The 16,540-nt window shown below is 39.0% G+C and overlaps 1 protein-coding gene across 1 annotated transcript; it reads right to left on the bottom strand.

Annotated features, from left to right (window-relative positions):
• Position 1: 1 nt before the first annotated feature.
• Positions 2 to 15,964, bottom strand: amn1 (antagonist of mitotic exit network 1 homolog (S. cerevisiae)). The gene is made up of 7 exons (XM_076303350.1): positions 15,856 to 15,964; positions 14,263 to 14,398; positions 3,697 to 3,826; positions 3,318 to 3,535; positions 2,119 to 2,175; positions 468 to 579; positions 2 to 336 (listed from the first exon to the last, which is right to left on the bottom strand). Exons 1-7 carry the CDS (start codon positions 15,879 to 15,881, stop codon positions 263 to 265), a joined length of 753 nt encoding a protein of 250 aa, XP_076159465.1. The 5' UTR covers positions 15,882 to 15,964; the 3' UTR covers positions 2 to 262.
• Positions 15,965 to 16,540: the final 576 nt, after the last annotated feature.

Here is a 16,540-nt window from a genome sequence, read left to right on the forward strand (position 1 = left end):
AACAGAGGATATACATGTGTTTATATGTTACACAATAAATGTTTAAATTAATATAAATCATGTCAATAAAAGCTTCAAATAAATAATGCTTCTAATGAGAACAGTGCACAATCAAAAATTACCATGCATATTTAAAGTCACCATTATGTATAGTATTCCCACTATTGAATGCACACAAACGGCACGTCTTCACATGTTTAAGTTGAACTCAGAAGTCAGAAAGGGGAACTGATGAACAATATTGTAGCACATGGATGTTTCCTCAGTAAATTGTCCAGGTCACATGTTTTATCTTGTCCCTACCAGTGTGGGTTTGTAGGGCCTCTCTGGACCGATCTTGAAAGCACATAAGATGACGTGAATGGTCATGAGACAAAGAACAAAAGTACATGTAGTTAAAAAAAAAATGTATACAAAATATTTTAATGATTTTTAAGGTACCAGCATAAATTATCACATGTTCCAACCTGTAATTAGTGGACATCCATGGAAGACAAATGTTCTGATCTTGGTGCAATTTGTGAGAACAAAAATCACTGCCTCGTCTGTCAGCTTTGTACATCCTGACATATGGATTTCCTGCAATACATATGATTGGGGATGGTCAAGGCAATCAGGACCGAAGACATGTTACCAGCAACACAAGATTACCCATCTTATACCAGTTCCTCACACAAATTTGTAGATAAAACCCTTACATACATACATAATATTATGACAATTCATGGACACTTCATGGATAAAAAACCCCACAACTACAGGTATTACTCTGTAGTTTCCAGCAGAGACAATAGAAAACTCAAGCACAACAGACCATATGAATCCTTTCACTATCGTAGGCTGCATCACATGATGTTAATTACATTTCATCAACTTTTGTCTGGAGAAGTATAGGCAATGCACACATAGTCATTTGCCTGCCAAGAGGAAAGCCCTCACTATTCTAACAATGAGCGTTGCATGATCATCTTGATCATATTACAAAGCAGCTCCTGGAGAGCGCAGGTTGGATACCCAGACATGTGTGTTGCATTAGTGAGATACTGAAATAGAGAACACCAATTCTTCCCATATGTAACATATTGTAAATAAGCCTGAATTAAAATAATATGCATTGTACAGCCTAATGGAAAAACAAAAGGTTTAACACATATAGGGAAAAGTCACAAAATGTATTCCACAATACCATGAGGTCTCTTAATTATCAATCCACATCAAATGTTCAAGCCATTAACATCTGAATCACTATTTAGATGATTCATTATTTAGATGTATTCATTTAGTACAGTACATATATTTATTTTCATCAGTATGAGGACACATACAGCACACATACAACACACACTTTGCCTGCAAAGGTATTCAACCTGACCCTTGTCACATGGTCACCACTACAGGGTTCCCACTCTAAGTCAAATGTAAAATTCCATGACTTTTCCCTGACTTTCCCTGACAAAAAAAATGAATTTCCATGACTTATGATACTACTTACTAACGTATAGCGTTCAAGAACATTTTACTTTTTAGAGTGAGAGATTCATAAATGGGCACTGAATAAACAATGTTGGGATACTCAAGGAAGCAGTAAAACAAATTACCAGATATGCGATGTATTTTGGCAAGTACATTTTAAACTCCTACATCAAAATTCCCTGATATTCCATAACTTTGCCCCAGAAATTCCATGACCCGTGGGAACCCTGCCACTAATAGTTTGTGTCTGGATAAGCATGTATGCATTGCCTCACTAAAACAAGCCTATCAAGGCAGTCCCCCAGCCCCTGGACAGTAGTTGGCTCACTCGATCTCACGCCACACATGACTTACATCTTTGCTTTGTAATGTTCTAATTTGATTATTAAATACAATACAAGTTAAACTGACGAAGGAATCAGTTCATTTGTATGGTGCTACATATAGATCAGTGCGACTGACGCACTCTGGACTCGCATCTAAACAACTTCCTGGTTTTCATACCCTCCGGCCCTCAGCCTTGTTTAGGTTTACAAATAGCCGCCAGGTGAATAAAGTGAATTATCTTTTATAATTGAGAATTTAGGCCTACTGACAAAGGGTTGAATACTTTTGCAAGGCATTGTATCCCTCACATACTCTCACCTTCAAACTGTTGGAGCACACTCCTGTTGCAAGGCTGATGACACCCACATCTGTAAACTAATGCATGTCAAGAAAAGACAGCATTATGACACACTCTCCTTAATGAGCATTTGTTATAGATCAAAACTGGTTGGGGATCAGAGAAAATAAAAGGAGTGCATTACAAACAAAGAACTCAAAAGGAATAATAATGATTACATTATTACACAATACTCAGGTTTCAGTAGCATTATTTGATGGTTTCAGCTTTCAAGCATTCCTCTGCTGTAAGCAGAGGCGGACAGAGTACACAGCTTCATTACTTGAGTAAAAGTACAGATACCCTTTGGTAAATTTTACTCAAGTACAAGTAAAAGTACAACAGTCAGATGTCTACTTAAGTAAAAGTACTAAAGTACTTGTTTTTAAAAGTACTTGAGTATCAAGAGTAGCCTACATTTTCTAAATATTGCATTACTACTGCCACAGTGCTTACATTTATGTACAGAAACGTCCTACATGGAGTTATGAAAAATGTTAATTTTAATACCCTGGAGAATGTAAAAGGAATTGAAAGTAAAATAAAGTCATTTTCATCTTTTTACCATGTTGCCAGGGATGGGCAGTATTTCTAATACATGTATTTAAAATACGTATTTCAAATAGAAAATACTATTTTGTAATTGAAACACTTGAAGCGAAAACTATCATGAAATTGTTCAGAAAATTGAAATAGTCTGGTGAGGTGAGGCCACGGGGTTGGTACATTCCCGGGATGGACCTGCTGCGTCTTCATCCATTGTTTCGTCCATGGTTTCGTCTCTTATCTAAATCTGAACATGGAGTTGACTTTGGCGGAAAGCTGAAGGTGATTGCTGATAGGCTATCCCAAATCAGTGGTGCTTGCACAATCCAATCACGTTTGAGAGGGAAAAAACAAATTGAGGGTTTCCGAGATTTTTATTTTTTCCTTTTTTTTTTAGAAGTAACGGGTACTCACATTTATGGATAGAAATGTAGTGGAGTAAAGAGTACAATATTTGCCTCTCAAATGTACTTGAGTAAAGTCATGAGTACTCCCCAAAAATGATACTCGAGTAAAGTACAGATCCCTCAAAATTGTACTGTACTCAAGTAAATGTACTCCATTACTGTCTGGCTCTGGCTGTAAGTAAACACAACTGTTTTTAGACAGTCTCAGTAGCTCAAATATCTCTTACCAAGGTGTCTGAGATAGAAACTGCGTGGAGCATATGGCAGTTAGCTCCTAGCTCTTGAATGGCTTTGTCACTTAGAGCTGTGCAGCCCACAAGACAGATAACTTCCAGTCCTGTGCAGCAGCGTGCCAGGACCTGAACACCTGAATCTGTCACCGACACACAGCCAGACAGGTCTACCCATTTCAGGTTTGGACAGGAGGATGCAAGCGCTCCTAAGCCTGTGGGGACACAAGTAATTTCATTCATTCATATTTTTATTGCATTTCTTTTTATATATGTATATATCTTCTCACTAATTTAAGGTTATTCCTGGGAAAATGTAGGAAATATTTGCCTACATAAAATAAGTAAAAAAAGAAATATTTTTCTAGTAGCCTACCTCTTGATGTAATTTCTGTAGAGTTGGAGAGGCATATTCGATTTAAATGCCAGCAGGAGATTTTTTGCAATGCCACGTCAGAAAGCCTGCAGTTGTGCAAGTCAAGTGTTTTTATTCCTGAATGCAACACCTTAAGACACAAAAGGAGAATATTTCTATTCCTACGCTTGTTTAAATATATGAGACAGTGTATCATATCATATAAGTGCTACTTAGCCAATGAAATCACCCATGAGGGGGTCTTTTATGTTCTGTTTTATGCTCTCAGGATTTGTTCCCCAGTTTTGTATTGTCTCTATGATAATGGGATTCTCTATTTTTGTGTCCTGTGTTGCCCATCTTAAATTGGATGATCTGAAAACTCATGGAAAAGCACAACAGTGCAGCAGAAATAATGGAGAGGCAGCTAGTTACTTAAGTAGTTAGAGGTATAGTGGAGCAGTAGCCTCTCTGTCTGAAAAAAGGTTGGCTCAGGTTACATTGTAAGTCCCCGATGCTCTGGATAAAAACATCTGCTAAATGGGTGGGAGATACATCCATAGGGCACAGCAATCTACCCGCATGCTACTGTAACAAGACATTGTACTGGCTACTGAGAAGGAACCACTTCTCTAAGGTAATTGCTGAAAACAGTGGAAACTCTAGGGTGTTGTTCTCTACCATTGATAGGCTATTGCATCAAACACCTTTTGATACACTCAGTCAGGCATCCTCTCTAAGATGCGAAGACTTCTTCAAAGACAAAGTAATTTCTATAAGGGAGGCTATTGGTAACACAAGTAATATGTTTGATAGTACACCCAAAAACAGCCCCCCAAAATTAAGGTCCTTTAGCAATATTACTCAATCTGAGCTTGATAAAATTATAACTCAAACCGGCTCCTCAACATGTGTTTTAGATTCAATCCCTACTAGATTCCTCAAAAAAGTATATGATAGCTTAGCTCCCTTTATTCTCAAGGTAATAAATACCTCATTAGAAACAGGTATATTTCCAACTGCTTTTAAAACCGCTGTTGTGAAACCTTTACTTAAAAAGTCAAATCTCGACCATACCAATCTGAGCAACTACAGGCCTATATCAAATCTACCGTTCCTGAGCAAAGTACTTGAAAAAGTTGTTTGTAATCAGTTAAATACCTTCCTCAACGAAAACAGTATCCTTGAAAAATTCCAATCAGGTTTTAGATCAAATCACAGCACAGAAACGGCTCTAGTAAAAATAGTCAATGATCTCAGACTGGCTACTGACTCAAACAAAGTCTCAATCCTTATTCTTCTGGATTTGAGTGCGGCATTTGACACCATTGATCATAGCATCCTAATTCACCGCCTTGCGAAGTGGGTGGGTCTCTCTGATAATGCTCTAAACTGGTTTCAAACCTACATTACTGGCAGAGATTTGTATATCAGTCTAGGAGATCATGTATCTGAAAAACATGACTTGCCTTTTGGTGTGGCCCAGGGGAGCTGCCTTGGTCCCCTGCTATTTTCCCTATATATGCTTCCATTGGGAAATGTCATAAGTCAGCATAATGTAAACTTCCATAGCTACGCAGATGATACCCAATTGTATATTTCTGTGGAGCCAACTAACCCAGATGGCCTTTGCCAATATTGTATAGGACTAGTGTACCCCCACAAACATTTAAGTGAAATTACAAACTAATTGTTACAACTACACAGTCACAGTTTTGTGACAAGTAGCTAATTATTTTATGCCAAGTAAGAAATGTTACAGTAACAGGGTGTCCGCGCGGTTGTAAAAGGTAGTAAAAGGTAGTAAATAGAATCTACCAAAATTAAGGCCCTTGAAAGGTAGTAAAAGGTAATAAATGCAATTTGACTTGGTAGTAAATTTTTCATCACCACCTCAATATATGATTTTACATTTTTTGCTTAATATTTGTGTCTACATGTTTTAACTGCATCTTGCCTAATTAAAAAATATATACGTGCTAACAGGACCTGAGTGAGTCGGAGTCGATAGCAATGATGTAGAAGTAAACTGTGTAGAGTTCCGTGGTTGACAGCCTATCAGCGACGCCAACAAACAACATTTTCGCCTTTTTGCTTCAGTTGATATTACAGGGATACAAACAACGCGCTTTTCGGTGACTCCTTCACGTTGCTTTGGGCGACTTATATGAATCGTGCAGATCCGAAGAGTTTTTTAGGGGCCAGGGATGCAGGGATGCTTTTCGGCGACTCTCGCGTTTTTCACGTCATCTATCTAGGCCCTACCGCAGGCTACCAGACCAGCGTTTATCATATGGGCCTGCTGGTCCGGTGTCCGGTGCTTCTGTCACTCATCTAATAATATTTGTTCATGTAACAAAGGAGCGGTAGATGTAGGCCTAGGCTAGCCTATCACTCTGATAGCAGCTAAAAAAATATAGGCTACACTCACTCCGTTAGGAGGCAACTCTCTCGGTTTACACTAGGCTACTTCAGCTGGAAGTTTTAACAACTGTGGACTTGACTAGTGTAAGCTTTCGTTCAGCTGACGGTAGCGCTGCCATCTGACTGTGATCATCCAGAACCGTGCAATAAAATTCCACCTATCCCATCAGTAACAAAGTTCGAACTAGTCACTGACATAGTAACCGACAACATTTTTTTAACGTAACCTAGACCTAGTATCTAATGTTACGTAATTGCAAGAAAACGAGTGAAAACAATTCCTTAGTTTTAACCACGCAAGTGCGCGTATCATGTATTAAAACGGTAGAAAACTGAATCAAAGACGGTGCATCAACAAAAACAGCATGCAGTTTAAAAGTCCCGTTATTTAAAGTCCCAGACATTTAAAGGGACAGCGATCACTCAAGACAGACCTACACCACAACTGAGTGATGAACGTGAAATTCTTTGAATAGCCTACAAAACACTGCATTTAGATGACAACTGCGTGAAGAACCACGCTAAAGTTGATGGCGAATTAAGTTTATGGCATTCACATTTAAATCATTCAATAGCCTATGAAAACTTGATCAGTTAAATTGTTCTCATAAAAGGAGCAGCAGGCCTACAAAATATTCCAAATAGGCTAGTTTTATTGCAGTGACAGAAAACTGCAACATATGAGTTTAAAACCATGTTAAATTTGAAAGCATCTAGCTAGTGACAGGAGGTTTTAGGGGGGGAAAGAAACTCTGTAACCTACTTGATTCCACAGTCAATGTTCAGTATTTGGCCTATAATTTAGCCTATAATATTGGCATTTGAATCCATGAAAACTAACCAAAATCTATCATTTCCTATCGACAACAGACCAGTAATGCATCGAATCGCATTGCTACACATTTTGAAGTATTGAAAAGAATCATCAATGGCTTAAAGAATCTATATTTTATCAAATTGTGATTAAACTTGATTTACACTCCTAAATGGCATCCTTACCTACCTACCTAACTGTTGTTTTGGGAAGTATTTATCATGCAAGCATCGTGCATCCATGCTGAGTAATGCAATGAAATAATAGTTTTCAATTTTGCATCAGTAAAGCAGTCCACTGATGTGCATGTTTTCACGGACTGCTTTGTGTCAAATGTGCAACAACAATACCATATCAATAATAATGGCTTTATCCATATAAATAGATTTCTGGGCCTATCCTTAGACTGGAGTTGTTTTTTTTTTTTTTTTTTTTTTTGGGGGGGGGGGCGGGGTAGTCGGTGTTTGTTCTTCATTTTTCACCACACATGTTTGGTGTTTTAGCGTCATTTGTGCCAAGGTTATCATTCACCTTATTAGGGCTAAGGGCTGGTTAGGATAACTCAAGAGCTAGGGTTAAGGTAAGGACAACTGAAACTGAACTCCTCGACACTACAAAAAAACATTGTCATTGACAATGACCATACTTAATGATCACAATTAGAAATTATTAGTGTACCTAATATTTATGATTTATACCTTAGTAAGTGGTACCACCCCCCCCCCCCCCCCCCCAAAAAAAAGGGCTGCTGCTTGATGTCGTGTTGGTAGTAAAAAATATTGTGGAGGTAGTAAAAAAGGTAGTAAAAAGTAGTAAATTCAACTCTATGATTCCTGCATATACCCTGAGTAATATAATAATAATAATAATAATAATAAGCTTTATTTGTATAGCACCTTTCATACACAGAATGCAGCTCAAAGTGCTTTACATTTGAAGCATGTAGCAAAATAATAGTCAGTCAGTCATTATCAATCACATTTCTTCATTGCTGGGGCCGTTTATGATCCACTCAGCAACATATCAAAAATATAGAAAATGACTGCATGCCTAACCTCCATTAATCAGTGGATGAGCAAAAATTTTCTGAAACTAAATGATGACAAAACAGAGGTACTTTTGGTGGGACCAAAACTTAAGCGAGATATTGTTCTTAGTAATCTGGGGAACTTGGCACACCAGGTCAAACCAAAAGTAACAAGCCTCGGTGTCATCTTAGATGCAGAGTTAAGTTTTAAGCCCCATATCAGTAAAGTTACTCAAACAGCCTATTTCCACTTGAGAAACATTGCCAAAGTGCGGCCCTTTTTAACTCAACAAGATGCAGAAAAACTAATTCACGCCTTTAATCACTAGCAGGTTAGACTACTGCAATGCACTTTTCACTGGTCTTCCCAAAAAACATCTAAAGAAATTGGCACTCATACAGAACTCTGCGGCTAGACTTTTAACTAAGACTAAGAAGAGAGAACACATCACCCCTGTGTTGGCTGAACTGCACTGGCTCCCTATTTCCTATAGAATTGATTTTAAGGTTATGTTAATTACTTACAAAGCTCTGAATGGCACAGCACCTTCATATATCTCTGAGCTTTTAATATCTTATCAACCACAAAGGAAACTTAGATCATCCAATTCTAATCTTTTAATCGTACCCAAAGTGCTCCACAAACAAAGTGGAGAAGCTGCTTTTATCCATTATGCCCCCAAACTATGGAACACCCTGCCTCTGTACATCAACATGTACAGAGGCATGTACTCTGAAAACATACCTGTACAGGAAAGCTTTTAGTTAACTCGTCTTATCCTGTAGACTACTTTTTCAGATTATTCTACATCTGCTGCTATTGGAGGGCGCAGCCAGCCAGAAGCAGATGGGCTCCCCCTATTAAGTCAGGTTCTGCTCAAGGTTTCTTCCTGGAATATGGGAGTTTTTCCTTGCCACAGTTGCCATATGGCGTGCTTGTGGGGGGTAAGAGGTTTAAGGCTGCCAGTCTTATGACATGTCATTTTCTATATTTTTGATATGTTGCTGAGTGGATCATAAACGGCCCCAGCAATGAAGAAATGTGATTGATAATGACTGACTGACTATTATTTTGCTACATGCTTCAAATGTAAAGCACTTTGAGCTGCATTCTGTGTATGAAAGGTGCTATACAAATAAAGCTTATTATTATTATTATTATTATTATTATTATTATTATTATTATATTACTGTAACATTTCTTACTTGGCATAAAATAATTAGCTACTTGTCAAAAAACTGTGACTGTGTAGTTGTAACAATTAGTTTGTAATTTCACTTAAATGTTTGTGGGGGTACACTAGTCCTATACAATATTGGGCTGCTCAATACTGTCCTGCTCATGTTCAAGTGCTGATCCATTTGCCAAGTGAAGGAGCACTGAGCTAAAACTTGTCTGCAATAGGAATCGGAGGGCCCCACCCCTAGCCTCATTGGCAACAGATCGTATCTCAGTTGAGATTGAGAGTGGGTCTGGAAGACTAAATTATGGGACTTATGGCTTCCAGTGAAATTAAACATAAATTGGTGCATTAAAGTGTAAAGTGCAAGTACTAAGGACAGTGCGTAAAAACGTATCCAAACTGCCATTTTTAACCACTAATAATGCTCAAAATAGCACCACACTTCTGCAGTAGTATGAACAGGGTCCCTACACATAAAACGAAGCATCAAGAACATAGTAAGTGTACCGGGATTTTATTAAAAATACGTTTTTCACTGTGACTTGTCATGGTGAAAAAGACCCTGGGTTCAAATAACTCTTACCAAATTGTTTCAAAAGTGCAGCAATCAAATCTTTCTTCTAAATGAAGGTTTCAAATGCAGTTGTTTACTCAATGCAAGTCCATATCGGTTTAACCCTGTCGCCATCGGCACAGTTATTGGTGGCCTGCCCCATGCCAGATTAGCGATTGTGATTGGTGCCTGGGTTTTTAGAACATTGGAAATGGGTGACAATAGACAGTCCCTCCAGGATTTCGCGAGGATTTTTTGTGATTGTTGCGATCTAAAATGCCTGATTTCGCAACAACTTTTCTAAAAAAATTGCGATGGAAGTTAGTGTTTTTAGCTGTTTGTTGTGAAGAAATTGCGAGAGGTAGTGAAAATTGCAAAAATAGTTGCGATTTTTTTTTATTCCTATTTTTTAACTGAGGATAATTAAGGTTAGTAAGACCAAAATTACACTGATCATCTTGATGCTTATTAAAAAGGATAAGTAAAGGTAAATAGTAACAGAAAATCAAAGGAGGCCTACTTTTTTTGTGTAAACATTTTGACAAAGCGGTATAACCTTTCGTAGAACTGTCCAAAAAAGACAGCCCCTAAAGAGATAGCATCATATCATATGTTTCAATACATTCATATATGTTGTAATTCATATTAAGTTCATATATTTTTAATAATTCATATTCTGTGATTTGCATAATTACTAATAGCCAACTAAGTATCTAGTAATTTCATATTGATTTAAACTATTAGACTACACTTTTCTTTAATGTTATTACATTGGTGGTGTGTAAGTCTAATTGACTGCCTGCCACTTTAAAGGAACACGCCACCCAAAATCAGTAGTAATTGTAAAGCAATTTACAAAAGATTCACGGAACAAAAATGCTGATGTGGTACATGAAAATGTAGCTAAAAATGTGGAGAATGCAATTCAATCAAGCATTTTGGACGATAGGCTATATTGGCATACAGAATAGGCTAGGCAACAGGCCGATGTGCGAGACTGTTTTGCGAGACAGAGACTGAGTTTGCTGCTGATATTCTGGGCATAGGCTACAACATAGCCAATGTAGGACTTTAGCCTTTTAATATATTTGCTGCATTGGATCAGTCTTTCTAGAAAGAACAGACAAGAGCTTTCTAGCCTCACGTCAGCGCCGCATCCCATATACATTAAAACACAGCGGATGGCGGGGCGGGTGCGGTTATGAAAATTGGTCAAAAAACTGATGGATGGATTAAGTTTTGTTATGCAGTTATGGTTGAAATAATAGCCCATCAGCGCATCTCTAGTGTGTGTGCCTCTCTCTCGCTCAGAGGGGAGGGGGAGGCTGAGGGGTTGATCAAGCATGGATTCTAAACTCTGTGGTGGATCTACAATTAGGTGTTAATTAATATTACTACCTAGGTCGAAGTACTCCCAAGTGCTATTGCGCCAGACGTTGTAGTTCTCCTGTTTATTCGCTTGGAAAATCGTCACGTTTCATGTTGTGTGACCTAACATTTTTAATCAACTACTTGAGCAACTGTATTTAAGTAGGGAAAATGTGGATGTGTTTGATTAATGCCATCTTACTCCCTCTACGGCTACGGCAGAGCCCGCTAGCATAGCAACATGCTAACACATTCTCGCCGCGCGCCAGAGCGTTTGAGTGCACATACCGACGCGGGAGAGGTATGACTCAACTCGTGAAAGTTAAGGTAAGAACATATATTACTACTGATTTTGGGTGGTGTGTTGGACGTGAGTAGCGTAATAACATTTTTAAGTGGATTGGAACGCTTGCGTCTCACTGTGTTCGGCTACGACTGGAAATAACTTTTTGCTTAGTGCATTACCATATGTGGATGGTTTTCTGTCATTAGTTAAAATAAATGTTAAAAAATAACTCGTATGAAATCATTCTTGGATCATAGAAGAGGTACATTTCTTACAATGTTATTAATTTCTATGATTTTGGTAGCACTACACAAACTGAGCCCACAAGCTAGCAAACATGACACGCGCTAAAAGGACATCTCCAGGTGTAAACGTTTGCCAATTGGTTGCATATTGTAGCCTACTCAAATGTCAGTAAACCAAGTAAGCCTTAATTAACTTACTTTCATAGCCTATGTAGGTTAGCAACACCATGTTGAGAGATGCAAGTAAAGCAGATCATTAACGTTAGCCTTCCATTTATTGTCATCAAAACTGCAGAGTGAACAAGTTATAGGGCAGATCTCTGGTGTCTGCAGAAGTGAGTGTGGCATCTGACTCAATATTCTGCGCGAGGGACTGTTGTGGTAGGTGAAATTTCACGGGGAAACCATGATGAGGTTCAACTAAACTAAACCTAAGCTTCTAATCTAAGCTTTCCAATGATATTAGCGCCAAGTTGCTGTGATAAATGGTTCGCGAGAAAATCATCATTGAACCAACGTGCAATTTAGGCTAATCATATTTGCATTTTGCACACAGTGCACACCCATTACTCTCGGTTTAATATCTCACTAACCCTTCACACAACACGTGGCAAACCCAATATCACAATAAACAGCAAACCATACCGAATACAAGGATATAAAGCATGCCTCTGTGCAATAAGTGGTTCCTGAGTAATCCAGTTTTGAAATTGCAACACATTTCTACATAGCCTCATTGGTGCGAAATTATAATGTATTCTGATGTAAACTATTTGTCAGTTTGTCAGCAGTTCTTATATTGTCAGGTTCCAGCCAATCCCACTTAAACAGATACATGAATATATTTATATTTGCATGCCTCCTAGTGACATTAATGCAAAAATATGAAGAAAATCAAATAACGAGACACAAATATTGATATAAAGCCTGACATAAGCCATATGCAAACATTCACATCATGCAGATATGGGTACATCCTGAAAAAGGACTAGCATGTAGGCTATAGGCTATGGCCATTACAATGACCAATATATTATCTTAAATGAACTAGCTGAATAACACAGTTGACCACTTCTGCATAATTTCATGGAGTGCTGAAATGTACACACATTTTTGAAAATTTCTGAACTGTGAAATGTAGCATATGTTTTTGTGGTTGTTAACTTATTGCAATATCGCCATAACTATTCCACCTGTGTATGCATGGTTATAATTCTGAAGTGCAAAATAGCTTAGGCTACAGCTCAAATATTTCCATAAAAATAAGCAAGTCTGACCCCCATACCCCTCACTGAAATGTCCCACCCACTTTCAGAATGCCTCCGACGCCCATGGTCCTAGTAGTAGGCTAGATCCCTTTGATACCAATGTTAATTTAACTCTGGGACCCTGGTACCAGGGATGGATTACTGCACGGGCCTTCCGGGTCCAGACCCAGGGGCCCAAGGTGTCAGAGGGCCCTGAAGCCCAAGCCTTTGCATGGAATCATTGCCTCAATATCAACACATCAGGATGTAGGCTATGAATCTGAATGAATTTAGTATTGGCCATCCCCAAAATGCACCAGAATACAGGAAATCACATCAAAAAAAACCTTCCACATATGCGACAATTAGTGGGGAGCCCTTAATACATGTGGGCCCAGGGGCCCGAAAGTTCATAATCCGTCCATGCCTGGTCCCTACACCTGAGAACCACTGATGTACGTTTTTTTTACTGTACGGTATAATGCTGAATGACCCAAATAAAAATTTCCGCAGCAAAATTTTGGTTGGCCCCACCAAATCTCACTCCAAGGTTTTTTGAAAAGTTGGCAGCCCTGTGAAAGGCCACATGGACTACAAACGAACTACAACGTGACGACAAAAGTGATGACGAGCCCCTAACTGGGCAACTCTGTTAGCAAAACCTAGCCCCAGTTTCCGACCTCTGACTCACACATTAAGTGACGTGAATGACGCGGAATGATGATGTTTTCACTCGGAGAAAGGTTTTTCCGAAGCCCATGAACGCTCGGTATGGCCTCCTTGTCAGACTAACAGGTTCGTCTGGGTTTTCCCATGCTACCCCACCCCTGCACACACACAAAAAAGATGAGAAAAATAAAAAAACACCAATAAGTACATGACTCCACCACAGCCAAAAATAAAGTCCTCTTCTCTTCCATAAAAAAGAAAAAGAAGAACACATCCTCCAAAGACTCCTATATCATATTACACTTGACCTTTTAATTTTGTGATTTTCTTCTGTTTTAAAGTATATTTTTGGGCTTTCTGCCTTTATTGTGACAGGACATTGAAGAGAGAGACAGTAAGTGAGTGGGAGAGAGAGACGGAGTGGGATCAGGAAATGACCCGGGTTGGACGTGAACTTGTGTCCCCATGGGCATTTGGACCCAAATTCGGTACAGTCACTGTAGCCAGTTGCACCAAAGCTCCCCCAGAATGTGATTTTCAAGACAGGTTAATCTGTCAGGCAAATCTATATCCTAGATGGGAGATTTGGATCCCATTGATCCACAGAAATAGCATATCCAAACTACGTTCAACATTTGGCCTGGGGGAAATAAAGTGAGAACATAAAACCCATCCTAGTTAGAGGTAGGGAACAGAACCCTGGGCACTATACTCCCTCCATGATGCAAGTCAGGGCCTTTAAAGGCCAGTTTGTTTTCAGTAGGATCTACCTGGCTGATATTGGAGTCGGTAAGTGTTCCACGGAGGCTCATAATGCGCACTACTTTATCCTTGATGTTTTCAGGCAAATCTCTTAGGTCCTTTTTATAGCAATTTTCGGCGCGCCGGGCTACATAGTCAACGCTCCTGTGGATATAATTTAAAATAATTAAGTTGCCAAACATACAAGTGAAAAAGAAGTCAGCATATTCTATTAGTCAGTTATAACAGGATCATCACTGTGGTGCACTTATGTAACATTGTGTTAATGCTGCAGTTAGATCATTCCAGTATACTGTAAAGCTATGTCAAACATAGCTGGGTGTCAAACATAGGCCCGCCAGAAGTTTCATATGGCCCCCCAGAAGTTTTGGGAAAGGAAGGGAAAATTAGAAAGAAAAAAAAAGATATTCCCATCCAGTGGTCTTCAACGATGTGTAATAAGCAATATCTACATCGTATGATAAATTGATTAAACCTAACCATACTCAGGAAGGAAGAGGCTGGAAACAATGACATGAGCATAGGGTATTTTTCAAGAGAGAAAGAGTAGTATATGACAGCAGTACATGATTTCTACTTGTTTGCTCATAATTGGGTATATATGTTATTTAGCTGACTTAATTATGCGAGCTTATGCTTAAGTATGAAAATGAGCACAGATGCAATGCGAATGTCATTTCTGTGCTCTCTCGATCATAATTGTTACACTTGTGTACTTGTATACAGTTTCTGTAACGCTCTTGATTCTTGTATGCGCTTGTTTTCATTCTTTATGCGCTCGTGTGACACTCATTAGTTTCACCAACTTAAAAGTGAATAGTCCCTCACTTTAGACTAGTATTAGTAATGGGGTATTGTCAGACGGACACTCCTCTTAAGGAGAAACGATACTTTATTTCCCCTCTCTATTCCAACATCCACCAGATACGGAGATTTCACAAAAATATTTGATAAAGATTTATGACCAATAGCTCATAATCGCATAGATACAACACAGAACTCATAGGATAAACTAGAAGTTGTGACTGACACCTTGAAGATTTCCAAGAAGAGCAGTTTTGGTTTATTTTTTTAAATTATTCTGGCTGTTTTTTTTTCATCCCCACTGAGTGGCGTGCATGCATTGATGTGGTTTCAAAGTTGTCTGGCCCAAATTATCTAGCAGCGCCCCTCCTGAGTGAATCCACCGAGAGATATTACAGAATGTACTTGATAATAGTGCTAACCCAGAGTCTATCGGTAAACAGCGTTACACTCGCATAATTAAGTCAGCTAAATAACGCCATAGCTATATCATATATAAAGCTAACACTCTAACACACCCATGCAGAAAACTGAGAATCACCATGAATGACGGTCCCCACGAGGCCTCATTCGAACAAATCTAACCACTGCCTAATGAGTTTGACACCCCTGCTGCAGCAAAGTGTAAAGAGAACAACACACTTGGCAGTAGGATGCAGTAATAATTTCAATAATGTTAAAGCTAGTAGGCTAGGTGGTTTGCTCTAAGTTAGGCTGGCTATGAAATATGTAGCTAGCCTTTAACTATTTAGCGGATAGGTGAACATATTTGTGTAGCCTAGTGTTTGTATACTCACAAATCTACAAGTGACTGGACCTCCATCTAGCAAAGAATATTGAAACAGGTAGGCTACTACACGATGAATGGAATTTAAAACGCTCCTGCGGGCGGAGCTGCCAGTACGTCAAATGAGCGGACTTCCAGCTGCATGTATTCAATTGATTTCGTCAAAATAGAAGTCCTATTTACTTCATAAGAATAAACAGCAATAGGCCTAACAATAAATCCAGCTTCAGAAAGTAAAAGTTCAACCATGTATTAGATCTACCTGTAGCCTACACTAAACAGGTTATCTCACCAATTAGCTGCTTTACCTGGATGAAGAGTTGTGCTAATTAGAATCAGCTTTTACTTTCTGAAGCTGAACTTTCCACCTCAGCAGGTCTGATCAGTGGGATTGAAAGCTGGACTGTCTGGACAAATGGTCACTCCACTTCCTGTCTATTCAGGTGTTCTCACAGTCCTGCCTGAATGGGCCATGGCCTAAAGGCTTGAGCAAGGCCCTCAACTGCTCCCTGGGCTCCACAGCAATGGCTCCCCACTGCTCCAGGTGTAGCCTATGTGTACTCACTCACTCCTCTTGCATGCATGCTCCTTGTGTGCATCTAATATGAGTGTTGACAGAAAGGTGAAATGCAGAAAACAAATTTCTGGGAACTGTATCACACCTGCCTCTTAACAGTATTCATTATGAAGTGACT

Source organism: Alosa pseudoharengus, unplaced genomic scaffold (genome assembly GCF_046254945.1).
Source record: "Alosa pseudoharengus isolate Yale_2024_CS ecotype anadromous, Long Island Sound unplaced genomic scaffold, YU_APseudo_1.1 YU_APseudo_1.1_scf_10, whole genome shotgun sequence".
Taxonomy (NCBI): Eukaryota; Metazoa; Chordata; class Actinopteri; order Clupeiformes; family Clupeidae; genus Alosa; species Alosa pseudoharengus.